The 20,385-nt window shown below is 40.5% G+C and overlaps 1 protein-coding gene across 4 annotated transcripts in view; it reads right to left on the reverse strand.

Annotated features, from left to right (window-relative positions):
* Window positions 1–20,385, reverse strand: part of myo6b (myosin VIb) — a 41,124-nt gene that overhangs the window by 15,853 nt on the left and 4,886 nt on the right. For 3 of the 4 annotated variants that reach the window (XM_056425536.1, XM_056425538.1, XM_056425537.1), the window contains exons 3-26: window positions 19,133–19,202; window positions 18,975–19,048; window positions 17,547–17,676; window positions 17,318–17,423; window positions 16,851–16,906; window positions 16,646–16,743; window positions 16,376–16,540; window positions 15,291–15,371; window positions 13,227–13,407; window positions 12,965–13,109; window positions 11,442–11,599; window positions 10,988–11,079; window positions 10,570–10,642; window positions 9,193–9,320; window positions 7,684–7,779; window positions 7,163–7,333; window positions 6,202–6,240; window positions 6,015–6,108; window positions 5,101–5,231; window positions 4,803–4,880; window positions 4,551–4,680; window positions 2,505–2,595; window positions 1,483–1,633; window positions 101–309 (exon numbers count right to left, since the gene is read on the reverse strand). In XM_056425536.1, the coding sequence (XP_056281511.1) occupies window positions 101–309; window positions 1,483–1,633; window positions 2,505–2,595; window positions 4,551–4,680; window positions 4,803–4,880; window positions 5,101–5,231; window positions 6,015–6,108; window positions 6,202–6,240; window positions 7,163–7,333; window positions 7,684–7,779; window positions 9,193–9,320; window positions 10,570–10,642; window positions 10,988–11,079; window positions 11,442–11,599; window positions 12,965–13,109; window positions 13,227–13,407; window positions 15,291–15,371; window positions 16,376–16,540; window positions 16,646–16,743; window positions 16,851–16,906; window positions 17,318–17,423; window positions 17,547–17,676; window positions 18,975–19,048; window positions 19,133–19,202 (2,747 nt within the window). Of the gene's footprint in view, window positions 1–100; window positions 310–1,482; window positions 1,634–2,226; window positions 2,596–4,550; window positions 4,681–4,802; window positions 4,881–5,100; window positions 5,232–6,014; window positions 6,109–6,201; window positions 6,241–7,162; window positions 7,334–7,683; window positions 7,780–9,192; window positions 9,321–10,569; window positions 10,643–10,987; window positions 11,080–11,441; window positions 11,600–12,964; window positions 13,110–13,226; window positions 13,408–15,290; window positions 15,372–16,375; window positions 16,541–16,645; window positions 16,744–16,850; window positions 16,907–17,317; window positions 17,424–17,546; window positions 17,677–18,974; window positions 19,049–19,132; window positions 19,203–20,385 lie in introns of those variants that run through there. The other variant, XM_056425539.1, reaches the window with a different exon arrangement.

Genomic DNA, 20,385 nt, shown 5'->3' on the forward strand with positions numbered 1-20,385 from the left:
GGAGAAAAGACATTTTTACAAAAGCTGAATTTTCAAATCTTTCCCATTGCACTTCTATCATTTCGACTGATCCCCCAACCTCCCCCCGCCCATCATTTACAGTCTTCTGTCCTCTTCCTCCTGTTTGCGTCGTTGCTCTTCTTTCTCCCTGCCCTTCCTCTCTTTGTCCATCTCCACCTCGATGTGTTTCAGCCTCTCGCCCTCTTCCTCCTCCTGCTTCTTCTTTTGCATTGAGGAGAGCAGCTGCTCTGAGCGTTTCACCAGCCCCTGGTACTCTGTGTCAATCTCTTTCCAGGTCATCACTGTGGCCTAGGGGTCGAGAGAAAGATCACAATGGCAGGTCTCAAAATGAAGAAATACTTTTTTATTGACACCATAACTAATAGGTGCTTATCGACAATACAAATGGATGAGATTCACTCAGAATGGCTAACACGCTAATCTACATTTCTTTACTTTCCATCTCAGAAGTGACACTGGGCGCACGGATAGCCTGACTCGGCACACCCTTCATCGTTACCATGTGACGACAAGGGAAGACACTGACTGACACTGTCACTGTCACACTGCAGCCGATGCTCAACTCTCCACTCTCGTCAGACAATCAGCAGGAGGGAGGAGAGTTCACCATAATGTGAAGATTCATTAGAGTGAGTCTCTAACAGTGGCACGGGGAGGAAAGATGACAAGGTCTTGTCCCCAAGGTATAGAGCTCTGAATGACAGCCATTGGCATCACATGCATTATTCATTCACAGACGCCATATCAGAAGCAATTTCTAAGCACTCAGAACGCAATGAGTGGGGCTGCTAGTGTACTAACAGAGGAAGATAGAGGATGGAGAGGCTGGTTGGGGATAGAGGACAGAGAAAGGTGCTTCACTCTGGGAGCACTCTAATCATATCGGTTGTTTGCAGACAAAAACCGACAGAGTACAACATTTCAAGAAATTGAACATTATTGGGAAGTCAGTGCTCAGATGTCTGGATGTGTTTGTGATGATTTTCTGTCCCTACGGGGTCCAATACGATCGGTGCTTATTGCACCGGGAGAGCTGGGAGATCACTAACCACGTTTAAAAATGGAGCGTAGCAGCCTCTCTACGTTATATTATTGGACAGGATAGGATGTCTTCTTCTTCACTAAGCTCTCCTTTTTATCCTGAGGTGATTGAAAATATTGATTCTGAGAGAAAGACTTGGAAAAGGGCACGGCACACTTAGGAAAGGGCACAGTGTAGAACAGGAGAAGACTGGCTGTGCAGGGCAGGTGTGGATGGAGAGAACCATACATATCTGAGGAAGCCATGCTTATAGTACGGAATATGCTTTGAAAAATCCGCCTCTGTTTAACACACAGAAAACCACAGAAATGTGCGTGTATCACGCCCAAAGCACCTGAACAGCTGTTGTCGCGAGCAGCTTTAAAATCACCAGAGCATGAATGCTCAGGGTTGCATGAAAGAGGTGGACACAGACTCACCTTTATCTTTGCTAGCAGAGCGTCGATGGAGGCCGCCAGCTCCTGAACCTGTTTGGCCATCTCCCGCTTGCCCTCCTTCAGCCCGTTCACCACCTCGATGAACCGCTCCATGTGTTTCTTCAGGTTTCGGACCTTCACCATACCAGCAATGCTATACAAGAGAAATGCTAACTTAAGTTAGGGCTTGTATCTTAAGCCAACTTACATGTCAACAATGTCTCTTTGATCTTCCTGTAAAACACAAACAAATGTTTTTTAGAGCTCATGAATTTTGGAGTGGAAACATAAATGATTACAGTCAAATGGGATTTTAGATGACAAGCCAACCCAAACCATACAGTATAAAATCCTACCTGACTATTATAGATGCAGTCTTTGTTTATATTTCCAAGACAGAGTGGTTGTGGAGTTATGTCCTCGTTTCCCCCCCATCCTCCACCTTCTGACTATAATGTGAATAAAGGAGGTGTCTGTGCAGGCCAACGGTCCTGAGCAGCTTTGTACCACGGTGTATTCGCCAAGCCATGTCCAATATTTAAATCCCCCCAGTAACTGCATCCTGACCACATTCTGTGATACCCTTTTCCATATTTATTCAATTTTTTACCAAAAATTACTGTTCAGAATAGTACCCTTTATATTTAACTATGTGTGTAATAGTGGTATACATTTCCTTGTGCATCTATACTCACATTATTCTGATCAAAATCGGATTCTGCTTCAACAAGAGCCATTTTTCAAAATACACGCAACCCAATACAGCCAGGCAAGTTTGTTTCCCCCAAAAGCAGCGCAGTGAGACATCATTACTCCAAAGATGACTTTTTAGATTGATTTGAAATCCTAAGTGCACAATATTGGAAAGCCATCAAAAACCCACCAAGCGTGAGTCAGTTTAAATAAAAAAGGCACAAAAGAGAGAGAGTGCAGGAGGAAATAAAAAATAAGAGAGCAAAAGGGCACAGACAAACGGAAAGATGATGAACGATGAATGTGTGTGAGTTGGCCACAGGAAGACTTACCGTGGCTTATGCTTCCTCTTACACAACCACATGCGGACCGTTTTCTGAATCTTAATGCAGGCCAGAGCTCGGTAGCTCATCTTGTTCCTAACTGTTAAAGATGGGGAGGAAAAACAGGAAGAGGATTCAAACAAAGATGTATAAAGACTTCTAGTGGTGACTTGTCTATATCTCTTGAATAAGACCTCTCTGATGGGACTAATAAATACCCAAACGAGGAACACACATACATCTGCTTCTAGATTGATCATCATTGCAACTCTTACGTCATTTACTTATTTATTCTTCAGTGCAGGAAGATTTTCATCTACAAAAACCAAAGCTGTCATTTAAATAGTTAAGCAATGGGGTTCTAATAACCGTGGACTATTAGAACTGTGGATTCAAACCGTGGATTCTAATATAATATACAAATATATATCATTGTATATGGATATTTATATGGTAAAGGAATGAGAAAATGTAAATTATGCTGCAGCTAATGTTACACTTATGTATAAACTGCTATAATGGGCAATATTAATCATACACAGAAAGAAGTGGAACTGAATTTTATACATACACTGTGCATGCTCACACCCACGCACACACACATGCACACACATTATACCACGATAATAAGATGAGGTGTTGAAAGAAATGAATGACCAGGACAAGGGACAGACTTTTCCTCAGGTCATTCATGCATGAGACGTGTGGTCAAGCGGAGGCAGTGCTCTGTTATAACTATAATGTAATTTCATGTGATGCTTTTGCACAAAGTCAGCCTGCACTTTGTCAAATTGTGTAATGGTTCAAGGAACTGCATTAAGAGGACCATTCAATCTGGCTAGAGGCGGCTACTTTCAACATTTCAGAACGACTGAAGAAGCGTGAAATAGGATGTCGTAGAGCTTTCAGAGGTGTAAAACTGAGGGAATGAGAAAGCATCTTACATGCACTGGAAAAATAAAATGGCTTAACTAACAAAAAATAACTTGTGCTGCTGGCAATTTGCAGTTTTTGTGTAGAACTCTCACGTGGTGTGGTCATGGCGGCATATTGGAGACCTGGAGTGACCAACATGTTTGTATTGCTAGTGTTGCCTCTCTAACAAAAAGGACTGATCTCAACCCTTCAACAAACTGAAATACACTACATTTTGAGCATTAAAGAAATGGCAAAACCGGAAGCCTATCAAAATATGTTCTAACTAGAACGGGCACTCGGTAGAGCGCATACCTTCGCATATCACAAGATTGGGCATTGAATTATGAACATGTTGGCATTAGTTGCATGCCAATTGGATACAAATTGACCGTGCTATGGTAAAAAAATGATTTAGACCTATCCATGACCTTGACCTTGACCCGATTGATCCCAAAATCTAATCAAATGGTTCCCGGATAATAACCAATCATCCCACCAAATTTCATGCGATTCAAGAATATGTTGACCTTTTCATGACCTTGACCTTGACCGTTGACCCGATCGATCCCAAAATCTAATCAAATGGTCCCCGGATAATAACCAATCATCCCACCAAATTTCATGCGATTTGGTTTAAAACTTTTTTTGTTATGCGAATAACATGCATACAAATAAATAAATAAATAAACTAGAATGGGCACTCGGTAGAGCGCATACCTTTGCATATCACAAGATTGGGCATTGAATTATGAACATGTTGGCATTAGTTGCATGCCAATTGGATAGAAATTGACCGCGCTATGGTAAAAAGAAGATTTTGACCTATCCACGACCTTGACCTTTGACCCGATTGATCCCAAAATCTAATCAAATGGTCCCCGGATAATAACCAATCATCCCACCAAATTTCATGCGATTCGGTTATTAAAATTTTTGTTATGAGAATAACACGCATACAAATAAATAAATAAATAAATACACCGCGATCAAAACATAACCTTCCGCATTTTCAATGCGAAGGTAATAAATAAATAAATAAATACACGGCGATCAAAACATAACCTTCCGCATTTTCAATGCGAAGTATCAACACTGCGGATACATCACAAGCTCTGTTGTTCAGTGGATTCAACCCACGTTTGATGACAGACATGCTGCACCACTGGACTTTCTTCCAGCGGCTGCACAACAACCACTGGTTGACTTTCGTCAGCAGCTCTGCGAGGTGGTCTGGATCGGACTTCATGATCTGGTCAAACTCAGCAAACTGACCCACAAACAACACAAACAACACAAATTAAGGTCCTTGCAGTTTAAAGCATATTGGTTGAGTTCTGCATCATGACATGTAACGTTAATGCATAATTAATTCTGTTGACTCGTCTGTACCTTTCCAGGGCGGAAGAACACTCTTGTCAGTCCAAACTTGAAGTCATTATCATTTAGTCCCAGAGCCTTGAACAAAGCCTACAGAGGAACACCATTCACATTCAGTGAATACTGCAGCAGGAAACTCTTTATGTTATTAATCATTTCCCAAATGGGTCAGTGTGGCGATAGGCTCTTTTTAAAAAACTAATTAGGCTTTATTTTAAAGAGATACCAGGTAAATAATAAGTATCTTAAACCAACAGGCCACTTTGTGTTTCTCCAGTCAGGGAGAAAACTATTCAGTTTATTAACACACCTTGCAGAAGAGTCGTGGATTCAGACGTGTGAGCTTATCAGGCATATATTGTTTGTACATGTTGTAGAGCTCATGGAAGGGGGCTCTGGAGGGGAACCCGCCCTGCATCAGGTCCAACACCGACACCATTCCTACTCAAGAAAAACACACAGCCAAAGAAAACAAAAAGTTCAAAATGTGCACTAATAACAATACATCAGAGGAACATTGAGAGCATGTAAGCAGGCTGAAGTATGTTAGTTTAGATACAGCATACACTCTCCGGTTTCATCCCTGACAAAGTCCCTTATTGACGTCTAATAAGAATGGTTGTGTGAGTGCAAGTTAGAATATTTCCACATCGACAGGAGAGGGGCACTACATGAAAGAACAACACTACTTTAATGTAATCACAAAGGATGTTGCAGGATGATATTAACTTCTGCATCAGTTACGGTATCATGCTGCTATTTGCACTGACTTCCACTTTCATCATAGTTCAGGCAGGTGCATTTATAAAAAAGGGTCGAAAATATTTGTATTGCACACAAAGACAGACTGCATAGAAATATAGAGCATAAGTCTCCCGTGGTTTTTCTAATCGCTTTTAGTTCAACATCATTCAACCTTTGGGGGAAGAAATGTAAATATACTTTATATAGCCGGCATTCTGCATTCAAATACTTTCTTTTATGAAGAAAGATCCAATATTTAGTAAACATTTTGAGATTATTGGGTAGGTCTTCATCATGAGATCATAAGATGTTTCAGTATTGTTGTCATCCTGAAATCAATGAATACACTGTAAGTGGGCTCAACCTGCTTACATTGCTCCACTAACACTAAAGCTACATTGTGTGAAGATATCCTTCATTTGTTTACAAAGGATATACAAACTTTCTACGGAACATGTTGGACATTGTTTTCGGGCCCACCTGAGCACTGAAGCTGTGAGAGAATCAGAGCGCCTTCGAACTTGTGGCTGACCATCTTCAGATTGGGTTTTACACAGCGGATGAAACTTGAGCCCTATGCACACAAAGATTAATAAGTGCTTATTGAGTCGGAGCAGGAAGGAAAAAACAAGTTCTCGAAAATATACGACCTGACTTTTATACTCACAGTACTGCGAAGCTTTTCCAGCAGCAGGTTCAGCTGGGTCTGTGTGTACAAGCAGAAGAAAGGAAAGGTTTAGCGATCAGATTTTAATATTTGTGATTAAAGGCAGCAGCCCAGACAGACGGTTCAAATGATGTCCCATTTTGCCAGAAGATATTTATTTGAACATGTTTCCAACTGTAGAAAAAGAGGACAACCCGTCCCACATTTCTTCTGAATACACATAAGAGGTCTTTTGAAACACACACGTCATTTCTGTGCTCGAGTCCATGTCTGGTCCATTAGTGATGAAAGCACAGAAGCTACATCAGAGATGAGAACACTTTTCTTTTTAAAACTTTTTTTTGGCTCTCGACAAACTTTTCTTTACGTTTAATTCTTACTTCCTCTTCCCAACTCCTCTTGATTATGCAACAAGCTGACTTAAATTCATTCCAACTCCTCTTTATTATGCACCGAGCTGACTTTATCCAGTTTTATTCACCAAGGAAGGCTTTTTTCAGAAGAAAGAGGTGAGAGGGGAACCCTGAACAGGGAGGAGAAGGAGGGATGGGGAGAAGAGTGGAAAGAGGAGAAGTTACAGAAAAGGTCTGGAGATTAGAGATAGAAAAGTCGGAAAAGATGCTAAAAAGTATTGTGAACTATATTACAAATGTTTTACACTTTTAGACCGGTAAACACTGGCAGTAAACTCAAATAAGGGAATTTCAAATAGTACATTTACAGAAACGCATTTACATAATTTTGCGAAAAATATCATCCCTGATGACAGTTAGAAAAAAACTGTGTTCAATTAAATAAAGCTATTTGAAATATAATTTTGAAAAGTCCACAATAGGAAAGAATATCGCAGCATAAATTCAGTGGATTAATCATTGGTGTGAAAATAAGTATAATCTTTGAATATCAAAGTATTATCATAAACTAAATGTTGTATTCAAATGTCAGGGACAATAACTCTGACCTTGAACTTGTTGCCAACGCTGATGAAGCCGAGTTTGCCCGCTTTCTGTTTGGAGTCCTTGTTGGTGATCGAGTTCTCAAACAGCTCCCGAACAAATCCGTCTTTGGATTCCGACACTAAGCTCTCCAGCGACATGTGCAGGGCGTCATTGTTCTTCTCCACAAACCGAGTCTGTGGACAAACACGCAGATGCATACCTTTATACAGATGTACGAAATGCAAAAACCACATGGAGGATTTGCCAATCCCTGCAGCAAACAGCACACATCTTTACATAACTGTAAGCGATTTATTATGTTTGTACCAGGGCAGCAAATGTGTTACGGTTAGAGAGATTAGTCAAATTCTGAGGGGAGCGTTAGTTCAATTCAACTGCCAATTATTCCACTATCTTATGTAACTGCTAATTACAGAAGAACGCACTTTAATTAGAGGTGTGTGGTGAAAGATATTCTAATACTGTGTTTTATGAATACGAACCAGTAACATCCCGAGATAAAACGATCTCTGTTAATAATTACCGTTTCATAGCAGACAGCTCCAGCAAAGTGCCTGATGATGAAGCCTTCATCATCCCGGAGATTCCTGTGAACGGTCAACTTCGACTTCCTGGGTACCTAAGTGGGAGAGGAGGGAAACAAATCATATTTCATGAGCAAAAACGTATATAAATTGATTTATCTCTAATCTCATCTATCACCACCTCTGCAGCAGAATCTTGTTCAACAACACCAACACTGAATGAGTTGGCTGGTTTGGAGAAGGGAACATTTGGATCTATAAAGTGCAGGGCATTTCAGCAAAACAAGCCAGAAATTAAGTAATACATATTTTTTTTAACTATGGAAAGGTTAATGTGTTGTATACACTACCGTTCAAATGTTTGGGGTCACTTAGAAATGTCTTTAGTTTTCAAAGAAAAGCAGTTTTTTCAATAAAGATAACATTAATCAAAAATACACACTATACATTGTTAATGTGGTAAATGACTATTCTAGGTGGAAACGTCTGGTTTCTAATGAAATATCTCCAGAGGTGTATAGAGGCCCATTTCCATCATCACTCCAGTGTTCTAATGGTACATTGTGTTTGCTAATCGCCTTAGAAGACTAATATCTGATTAGAAAACCCTTGTGCAATTATGTTAGCACATCTGAAAACAGTTATGCTGGTGATATAAGCTATACAACTGGCCTTCCTTTGAGCTTGAAGTTTGAAGAACAAAATTAATACTTCAAATATTAATCATTATTTCTAACCTTGTCAATGTCTTGACTATATTTTCTATTCAATTTTCAATTCATTTGATAAATAAAAGTGAGTTTTCATGGAAGACACAAAATTGTCTGGATGACCCCAAACTTTTGAACGGTAGTGTATGTAATATATGTTGAACCGAAACCCGACACAGACAAGACAGATTTAAAATGCCATGTTCATCTTATATGACCCCAAAAAACCCATGACTGAAATCTCTTCAGGAAAAAGAAAAAAAAAGAAATGAAGCACCCAGTATTTTTAAACTCCATCATAAATTTATAGTAGTGAGGGGAACCGAACTAAATTGTCCTTAAAATGTGAAAACTGTGAAACAGAAGTTTTTAGCTCAGAACACATTGAAGCACTTTAGATTAAGATTAATGTCTTTCAGCCGATTTAAGTGTATAGAACAGTCTTTGTTTGAGTAATAACTCTCCCTGCAGTAGCGTGTGGCTGCAGTCAGCTAACCTTTAATCTTATGTTAGAATTTCTGTCAAAACTACATTTCTAAAAGCATTTCATGCAGGCAGAGTGACAAACAAGGGCGACAATAACAGATACAGAGTGAGGTGCTGGGACTGAGCGTCACCCACAACACTATTGATCACAATGACAAAACCAGTGTGCAGTTACACCACTGCCTGGTCTCAGAAAATGTATTTGTGTGCGAAGAAACAGAATAATAGCCGAATACTGGAGAAAAAGCAAAGACAGAAGGAGAGGGGGAATTAGAAAGATGGTGGAGGACGAGCACAGCTGAGAGGTCTGACCGTCAGTCTGAAGTGGTCTTTATGCTTGCTGTGAACAGCTAATGCAAAGTGTTGGTCGCTGGGCTGAGGGAGACGGTTCTCTTCATCCAAGATGTCCAGGACTCCCACCAGCTTTGCTTCCACTAGGTCTGGAAACAACAAGTACATGTGTATCAGCTGCATTATTAATATTATTATGTTAATTCGTGAAGCGCCAGTATAAGTAATATCCTAATGCCTAAGATGCTATTGATCACAATACAATATTTTGAATAATTGGATGCTCACAGAAGTTTTTAGAGGCAACAGAACACAGGGGCCATTTCTATACAAAAGTTAGAAAAGCAATCAACATTTGGTTTGTGAAAATTACATTTTTTGGAAATTTCCACTGAATGGGAATATACAAGGGACAAAACATGTTCATCATGATGCTCTTTTCACCATATATTTGAATTATTCATGCTGCATGCTGTTTGGAATATAATCCAACAGCCAAGGACCAAAATTTGCATGAGCAAGCACCTGTGCATAAATCCTGAAGACTGATGAGTGAATTAATGGCCAAACCCAAATGGTCATTTGCAAGTCATGAGTGTTTTCCACGGCTGTCAGTTAACCTCGCACCTGAATAATCACAGCCTTTGAAATACAAATCAAACTGCTTCACCTTCATACACTGACTACTTCGCCCCATTTATTCGAGGATTCACTCAAGGACGGACACAACAAAAAACAAGGGGGTGTCATTTCGCCGGCTTCCCATCGAACAAAAGAGACCATCAAACCCACACATGCTCATCACGCTGGCTCCCTTCAGACACAGGGATATGCCGCTGCCGTGGATAATGAGAAGTGGGTATTTCTGTCCCAGTGACAGGTGTATTTTCGCTGCTCTGACGTGTAGCACAGAGCAAAAGGCATGGCCCAAATGAATCCCGTGTGGGTGAGCTGATGTTACATTTGAAGCAACCTCAGTAAACATGTGGTGTGTGGGCTGAGCAGACCGCCGAGAGACACGTTATATTTTTTGCAGCACAAGCCCTCAAAGGTCATACTTCATCTTAATGATGTCCCTGAGTGTCCCGTTTCTACTGCCGAACATCACCCAAGGCCCCGATACACGTAGATATCAATACGCATACTCCTATACACCTTTGATTTGGGCCATTGGAAACCAGCTCACGTAAAACCTCTCATCAGCTTGTAGGTCCTGCATTATGTTTTTTGCTTTTATTTTGTAGAAAGCGAAGCTGAGATGTCTTTATTTTCAACAGTGACATTTTTCAGGAGAATAGAACACTATTTAAGGACTGCCTGTGCGGTGTGTGTGGTGAAATGTTAAAGCCGAGGATCAACATGGTGCCACCGAAGGAGGGAAGATGACACAGCGCTTACCTATGCAGTCCTGGTTGTCGACATAATGCACCTCATTCACTCCCAGGCCTTCCCTCTGATACAGCTCTTGTTCCTGCACAGACGTAGCCGAGTGTCACAAAAGGTTTGAACAACAAACAAAGATGTGTCCTGATTCAAAATGAGCAGCTTCAGAACACGATTCACCTCAAAAAGCAAATAAAAGAACAGCAAAAGTACAAGCCACCATTCAGATAGTGAGAAACAGGCCTTGATCAGAATTGCGGCGCAATAAATTGGAGACCTTGGAAAAGAACAACGTTAAGAGATCCCACAAGAGAGGAATGCGCCCCATCATATTCCTCGAGAAATTAGCATTCTAATGAGAGCGCAGGAGAGACAGGAGGAAAATAATATAAAACCAGGACGTAAACTACCACCCGATCACGTTCATCCACACCTCTTTCAGAATACGCTCGTTGAAGAACTGCTGAAGTTTCTCGTTGCAGTAATTGATACAGAACTGCTCAAAGCTGTTGTGTTCGAAATACTCTGAGAGGAGAGAAACAAACAGAGGAAGCAAAAAAAAAGAAAATCATATATTTCCATACATTTTTCCAACGCCTGTGCTAATTATGCAATCTGGGGAAATTAATTCTCATGCCAGATCCCTGGTAATGAAGCGAGTGTATGCATTAGGTTACTCATCTTGAGAAACATGATACACAGACCAGTGTTTCTTTAATGGACTGAATTCTAAACAAACCGTGATGTGCAGAATGCGTTCTCACTCTTCAAGTTGCAGAAACCCATACGTTTAGGACGTTATCAGTCATGTTGGGGTAACTCTACACATTGTATTAAGTTCAATTAAAACGTCCACAACTCATTGAACATTAAGTGCATTATATTACCAAACCCAGCGATGTCCAACACCCCGATGAAGTTGGAGGAAGTCTTGAAGGGGAAACACTGGTTTACTCGTTTGACCACATGATCAAAGAGGCGGCTGTACACGGCCTTGGCCAGGGCATCGCGGGCATTGTTTGCCTGCTCCACTTTGAGAGGCACCCTGGAGGCATACACAGAACGGGGCAGTGAGAGACAGTCCGAAACGGGGTTATTATATTATGAACCCTATCTCTTGTGTCCGTTCCCAATCAACCCCAGTTTGTGTGTCAGCGATATCTCCGCCGCGTCGACGTGACACTTTTATGCCGCGTGGCTTTCCTTTTGATCTCGAAGGCGAGCAAGGTGATCGCTGACAAAATGGTTTCCGAGCCAAAGATAAGTTATTAAAATGAAGACGTGAACTTTGAACTCTACCACACTCACTAATGGTGTTTTAAATCATTTTTTCTTTTTTAATGTTGAGAGGGGTGCAGTGTGCGATCAAAGTGCAGTTCCACAGTGACCCAGAGTTCAACTCACAAGTCCCAGCTGAGAGGAAGGTGAATTCTAAATGAGAAGATCTTTTTTGTTATTTTTTCTTTTGAAAAAAAACAACCTCTCATCCATTACAAATAGGAACAGTCCACCTATGCTCCGGCTAAAGTAGCCTATTCAGCCAGAGAATAGGCCATCTAACCTCTATTTCAATATTACATTATGCAGTAAAACACAAATAGCACACAAGGTGCTTCATCTCAGTGAGAGGCATTTTTATTGCAATATTTCATATACACCCCAGTTAGAGACTCAACTCATCCCTGACAGCATCACATTCACCAACCCCTCTGTAACCCTCAACCTCCCGGGGGTAGAGTGGATCCGTCTGGGGATTAATGACAAAGACAGGCCCCCTTCTCTCCACACACCGGCCCTTTACTGTACTGCAGCCATGCTCGCCTGCCTCCTCAGATACAGGCTGAATTATTCATGGGGAGAAAACACTTTCAGGCCAGCGTCTGGCCTTGCTGAAATATTAATCCATCGATCCTGGCGCCATCACTCAAACACCACATTATCACCACAGTACACAGGAGCAGTGCCGGTAATACTTTACCACATTCTCCAATTGACCTGCAAGAAATCTCCAGACGGTTATGTCGTACTTAAATCCCTCTACATTTGTTTCACCTTATTTTCCCACGGGAGTTTGGTGTGAGCAATTAAGACGGAGACACAGAAGACTTGCCTGCAAGGAATAGTAAGACCTTTCATATACTCTGGATAATGAAACCATGAAAATACTAAATTCAGTGTTTACGGTAATTGTATTACATAATAAAGATAATTGTATTGCTTTGCAGGACAGTACAAGCAACAACTGCCTCACCACTATTCATGTCAATTAAATTCCAGTTGGTTAATCTCTCTGTCTCGGATTATTAGCTATTTTCAGACCTATCATGGATACTAAGAGGAGCATTTATTTTTCTCAACCAAAACAAGTCACAGATCTTTGAAGCTCAATGGCTAGCGCTGCTGTTCTTACTTGATAACTGTTCCTTTGGTGCCCCCTGCTGTTGTGAGCATGATTCTGGTTGTGAGGCTGACGCGCAAATCATCCTGGTCCAGACCCAGCAGATCGGCACAGTACTCCAGAGTCTGGCCGGACTGATTCTTCAGGATACAACCACCTGGACCACACAGTGAGACACACATGCCTTAACAAAAGCATCGGACTACAGGGAAAATGTACAAGATAATGTAGTTCCCTTCGTACAAGCCATAACTGGTAAATCCTCCCCCCTAACCTGAGGAGCTCCCTGTTTCTTCAAAATCAATGTTTCCCAGATGGAGAACGCCAGCAACCACCCTGAACAGGTCCAGCTTCTCAGTGTCGTCCAGACCAATCTTCTTCATGGCCACGCACATCCTGTTGAAGTCCCCCACGTCGTCGAGAAGAGGGTCCTTCAGAGCGCCGGCCTTCAGATGCTGCAGAACACGAGAGCGGGAGTCAGAAAAAGTGCCAGAAGAGAAACAGAAAATGTGTGAGAATGCAATTAAAATCATGATTTACTCAAACAAGAAAGTGATTCACGTCTTCAATCTTTGTTCTATTTTCTATGTTTTTGATGTGCAATTTCATTAAATTGTCCACACTACAATTGACTTTAGCCTAAACTATAAAAGAGACATGTTCACACAATCTTTTAGCAAATCAAAATATGTTACATAAGAGCCTCCACCAGGAGCACACAGCAAACACTATGAACGAAGAAGACCAAGTGCATTTATACAATTATAGAAAAAAGCCAATGTCATAACGATGAAGAAGGCAGAAAGACAAACATGCATTGTGAAATGTCGCTGTTAAACTTCAGGTTTAATCAGCAGTAAAGTCATAATGAACAAGGGCTGCACATTTATTACTACACATATACTACTGACGATAAAATAAGAGACCATTCAGTTTTTGTATTGAGTGGAACAAACTTTTCATGTTTTATTTATGTGTTGACTATTTAAAAATGTAACTCTTCAACAACTGGTGAACTATGAAAAATATAGAATAATTATGCAGCCCTGTCTTGTATGAATGACAGCTGAGTAAGCACACAGCCTTTGTTTTGTATCCAAGCCCCATCCAGCCCCAACCCCATCCAAACCTGGCAGACACATGCAGACACTGAGGGAAGCATGCGCCCTCATTTCCTGTTTGCACTACAAACAGCAGCATGTAAAACATGAGAATCTCTGTGTTTACTTAAGGAAACACAGGATAAAGAACAGGGAGCACAAAGCCCGCATAAGAAAGGAAGCATCACCTTATTGTCCTAAATAACACAGAAGTGGAAGGATAGACACATGAATAAAGACTTGATTAGCAACATATTAAGAATTACAACCACATAGCTGAGAGTGCCTTAAACATGAAGATATTAGTGAGTGATATTGTTATTTTTTTGTAAGCAGATAGTAAGCATGTTAAATAAAAACCTTTACATATTTAATACATAGCTATAACTTAACTATAATATCTGTAATTAAAGAACATTATTTTATTGAAATTCAATTTGAACATAATGCCTCTTACACATCTAAAAGGGTAAATAGAAAATGGGAACACATTTTAATCATGACATATTTCATAAGCAGAATTACATGTTGATTTTAGAGGTTAATAATGCTGTTAGAAATCTGGGAGGGTGACAATGAGACCGAAAGCACAGCTGATCTAACACCCTCTGTTAAAAAAATCTATCTAAGAATGGAGGTTATGATTAGTCTCTAAGGTAAAACAAATGTAATCATTGTTCTTTTCTTAACATACTAGGTTAAGCGAACCCATGAGTAAATCCATTGAGGAATTATTTGTTAAACATTATCTGACCTAATTCCCCCAAAAAACTTTGATTGGCACTAAAGAAGATATTATTCTATTTTAGAAAATGAGAAGTGAAATGAACATGTATCATTAGTCCCAGAAAGAGCAACATGTCACACTTATTCTTCTAATTCTTTCATCACATTAATTACGCATCTTGCAGGCACTGGTTCTTTTTTGTGTCATACATAATTCATCAGATACACAGACCTGAACTAATTTCTTGGCATGAAATCATCTTATTGACCCGTTTCTGCATTATGATCTCACGTTTGCAGCTGAGTCTGGCATCTGCTTTGAGCCTGAGCTTACGTGTCATTATTGGGAAAAGAATAATGTACATGTCTCTAAATGATTCATTGCATAGGAGAGAAACCAAAAGTATTGCATTACATTCTTTACCTTTGGTCCTTGACATACAGCAGGCCAATGTCACACAAGTGGCCACAATAATCACGTGTTGGCTTTATGGGATATAGCCAGACATTACCTCAGGACTCTTGCGGTTCTGCATGATTTGTTTGTCAGCGTCCTTACTGGCAAAGTATCTGGTGCATCCTCGGTTCAGGTACTGCAACAGAGAAAAATATCAGCTTAATAACATTCAGACATATTCAATATTTTGGTCAATTAAACATAGAGTATAAATGCATTTCACTTGTGGTGGCAAAGTCTGTGGGGATATTTGTGTTGATTTTCATCATCTGAAAGATTTACTTTGTCGTCTTCCAATATTGCGTCACAGCAGACTAGTAGTGAACGGCGTGAAGTAATTGCCTCTGTCGATGTGGGTGTCTCCTTGGGGACCTGATATAATGACACCACGATAAACGTCCAAGGGAAGAGCTTTCGGCGCTTGTTGTTCCGCTCAGATTTGTTTTGTCGAGCATGAAGAAGAAAATACATTCTGGGGAAAACACCTGATGTGTCTGACTTTGCTCCTGCTGAGTTGATTATTGCATTCAAAAGGGAGCTAATTCAACTGAGAAGTATTTGGTTACTGAGGGGATTTGGATTTCACTTGAGAGGACCTTGACTTCAGTAAAAAATAAGCTTCTGTGACATCTAGTGGACTTCCATAGAACTGCCAACCAATGTGTAAGAATCACATACAAAAACAGCTTTAAAACTAGAACGGGCACTTGGTAGAGCGCATACCTTCGCATATCACAAGATTGGGCATTGAATTATGAACATGTTGGCATTAGTTGCATGCCAATTGGATAAAAATTGACCGAGCTATGGTAAAAAGAAGATTTTGACCTTTTCGTGACCTTGACCTTGACCTTTGACCCAATCAATCCCAAAATCTAAAGAAATGGTCCCCGGATAATAACCAATCATCCAACCAAATTTCATGCGATTCCGTTTAATACTTTTTGAGTTATGCTCGTAACACGCATACAAATAAATAAATACACGGCGATCAAAACATAACCTTCCGCATTTTCAATGCAAAGGTAAAAATGATCTCCTCTGTCCCCCTCAAAACATCCTAATTTCCCCTTTAAATAAGTGTGTAATATGCCTTTGCAGGCTACACTGCAGACCTGGGGTCTGCCTCAGGCCACTCACCCTGAAGCTGTCCGGAGAGTCCAGGTGCAGCTTCTTCTTGATGTCTTCGGATGCCCCAGCACACAGCCTGTAGAAGATGTGGTAGTTCCTCTCTTCGTTACTTTGCATGCAAATCCTCGACTTCTCTAGCAGGTAGTGGGAGACAAATCCACCCACAACTGCATTCTGGGAACACAAGAGAAGAATCAGTCTTCAAACCTATTTTAATATTCATGGTCCACACACATTAAGCGATAATCCGACCTAACGTGATCAGAGATCATCGATTACCTTCTCATTGAAGTGGATTTCCACAAACTTCCCAAAGCGACTGCTGTTATTATTCCGGACTGTCTTTGCGTTCCCAAAGGCCTCAAGAAGGGGATTCGCTGAGATTTGAATTGAAATGAAACATAATCAGGACCCACCCCCACATGATGTACACATTAGTGATAGTTACTTATAGTTGATGACTTCTGGTTTGTTATTGCATTACCTTCTACAATTCTCTCATCAATATCTTGACCACTTCCATATGTTGTGGTGAGATATCTACAGGGTAGGAATGAAACAAGGGTGACGTCAACAATGATGATTATGTAAAGTAAATGACAAAGAGATGAAAAAAAAAAAAAGAGTTACAATTACAAAAAGATGCTCACACTAAAACCCAACCCACAGTCAACACCTGAACGATTACTTTCAGAGCAGAGAAGCTACATTTCTCCAAGTTTGATTGGCTGTGCATCCATTTTAATGCGGCTTCACCACCACCACAACTGTTCATCATTGGTGGCATAATGAACTGTCACTCTAAATACAGTGAAATATCTTGGTTTAGAATGAGAGGGGGGCAACACCACTTTATATCCAGGGAAAACACAACCAAAAGGCAGAGGACCAAAAGGTGAGTGCAAAGAGAAGATGAAGATGAGATGAAGGATGATTCATGTCGACTTGTACCTGAGAACAAACTTGGTGTTTTCAGTCTTTCCGGCACCAGATTCACCGGAAACGATAATGGACTGGCTCATCTTGAGAACTTTCATGTCCCTGTAGGTTTTGTCGGCTTAAACAAAAAAGAAAAACATGAATACAAACCAATATGGTTCAATTACAACTCCGTCTCTCTTATGTTACATCACTTCGGCTTGTCACCCTATAACAGAGATCAGAAGGCGGGAGCTCTCACCTATAGCATAGACGTGAGGTGGCAGAGTTCCCAGTGACTTGCCCTTGTACGACTTGATGGCGTCAAGGCCGTACAGTTTGAGGATGTCACAGTAAGGATTCACAGCTATCAAGATATTGGCCACATACGTCTGTAAGAGATATAATAGGGTCATTTAGAGTGAGTAAGTTCAATAGCAAAAATACATATGAATTATTAAATATTGAGACGACAGAGGTGAAAACGAGCCCGGTGACGGCTGCTAACTTGTTGCCCTGTCTTGCTTTCCCCATCTACCAGCTGTCACCTCATTTCCTAAGTGAGGTCTCGGATCAGAATTGGGTTTGCCGGTCTGACTTTGTGACCCTTCCCTCTTTAGCACCTGGCCCTTTCCCCCCAGGGACCCAGGGGCAGGGATCCTCTATCCTGCTGTCCTCCACCCTGTCACTGCATCTACGTATATAATGATGCAACTGCTTGTCGTGACTTTAAGCCCTTGCTCGAGCACAAGTTTAGTTTAGTTTATTTCGATCAGCAATACTTTACAAAAATCAAAATTTCAACAAAAGAAGAAAGTGGCCGACCGAAAGGGTCAAGGCTGAAGCTATCAAGCTTATAAGTGCCCTAACCTATGCTTTCATGAAAATACTTATTTTAGAGAACCATATACATATACCTATATATATATATACATAAACATATAAACATATACACATGCATACAAATTCACACACCCATATAAACATATATACACACACATACCTACATATACATAAAACAATCAACAAAACAAAAACAAAAAAGCTTGTCCCCATTACCCGTTACTTATGATGCGTCATCAATGCTGATACGTCTGTACTTGTCCAGAGTCATGTCTTGAATTTTTTTTTTTTATATCACCAGATTCTTACTTTCCTTGATGTCATCAGTTAAACTATTCCACTGTTTCACCCCACAGACAGATGTGCACATGCTTTTTAGAGTTGAATGAACAATTGGCTGTTTGAAATTCCATCTCCCTCTTAGTTCATACTCTCCTTCTCTATCTCTAAAAATCTTTTGAATATTTCCAGGAAGTGAATTATGTTTAGCTTTGTACAGAATTTGTGCTGTTTTGAACTCTACTATATCCCTAAGTTTCAGTGTATGTGATTTTAAGAACAGTGAATTGGTGTGCTCAAGATATCCTACATTATTTATGATTCTAATTGCTCTCTTTTGCATGATGCATAATGGCTGTCGGGTGCTTTTGTAGGTGTTCCCCCAAACTTCAACACAATAGGTCATGTATGGTAGAATGAGAGTGTAATATAATGTCTGCAATGATTTATAGTTCAGTATGTGCCTTGTTTTGCATAATATCCCTACAGTTCGTGCTAATTTGGACCTTACAAGTGAAAAGGATTTAAAGGTGTGTCCATTAGACGAGAGTAGATGTAGAAAACATACATAGATGTGGTCTTTATTGTACCGCACTCTGACGTTGTTGAGGAGAGTGGCTTCATTCAAGTACATGAGGGAACCTGACAACAGAGGAAACAGGATGGATAACACAGTTCTTTTCTTGAAAATAGATGTAGAAATGTAACAACTGTGTGTTGACTTACAGTTGTCGTCCACATACTTGTTGACATCATCCTCTGCTGGAAAGACTTGGCTCATGGAAGCCAGAAAGGTCTGCAACACAAACAGTGTTATCATGATGTCACCTTCAGGATCATTTTATGCGCAAGATCATTAATTGTTCTTTGAAAATAATGTGTTTATGACACGACACTCGTGTTTATTAGGATCCATATCTATCTCCATATTGTAAGCAATAAAAAGCTAAGCCAGAATACATGGGGATGAATCATTCATCATGGTTAAAGATCACAGTAATGATGTTTGGTGCGACGTGTTCCCATGCTAAATTAGTCACTGATATTCTCACTCTATTGTTTAACAGTCTGAGTTAATGGAAATAAACTCAATGGAACAAGCCGGCTGTGAGAGAACATGACAGTTATCCTGACATGGCAGGATAATGAATAATTTAGGGCGAGCAACCGGATCTGAACACCTGGGTGAGGAAGAGAGTGAGTGTGTGTGTGTGTGTGTGTGTGTGTGTGTGTGGTTGAGAAGAGACAAAGGTGGCGCTCTATGCTGATCTTGTAGGAGCCAATCAAGTCACTTGTTATCAAAAATAACCCAAACTCAACACCAGGGAATGTACTGAGCGTGTGCCAACAACAACAACAATCTGGTTATTTCCTACAGTATATCTATATAATGAACTCCTTTTACATGTTCATCACGCTGTGTGTGTGTGTGTGTGTGTGTGTGTGTGTGTGTGAGAATGGGCCCAGTCTGTGCTGTGATGCATGGTTTATTGTCACAAACAGGCAGTACCCATGAACAAAATCTGCTTGGTGTGCCTTGGCTCAATCTGGACATGCCCATCGACAATAACAACTATGTGAGAAATGTCGAAACCAATAAAATTGACAAAGAAGAAGAGGCAGCCCGGCTGAGGCACTAATGAACCCCACGGTGCAGTAAAAAATGGACCTCAATGGGCCTTTCATTCCCTCTCTGAATGTGACAGAGTTTATGCCGGGTAATAAACGGATCATGCCGATTCAAAGTTCACAGCTACTCCAAAATGAAACTCCCTATGCGCTCATTGACGTTTCCTCCAGCTCCATATGTATGCCGTGCTGCAGAGTCTGAACATTATGCAGTTATCGGTCAGTTGGGCATGATAATCGCTCATCCCCAATGCAACTTCATCTCAACAGGTCTCTCGTGACTGCTTAGCTCTTGGAATTAGAATGAAGTTCAGTATCAATTTAAAAAATGTTAAAAAATACCTTCTATA

Source organism: Pseudoliparis swirei, chromosome 11 (genome assembly GCF_029220125.1).
Source record: "Pseudoliparis swirei isolate HS2019 ecotype Mariana Trench chromosome 11, NWPU_hadal_v1, whole genome shotgun sequence".
NCBI classification, from domain to species: Eukaryota; Metazoa; Chordata; class Actinopteri; order Perciformes; family Liparidae; genus Pseudoliparis; species Pseudoliparis swirei.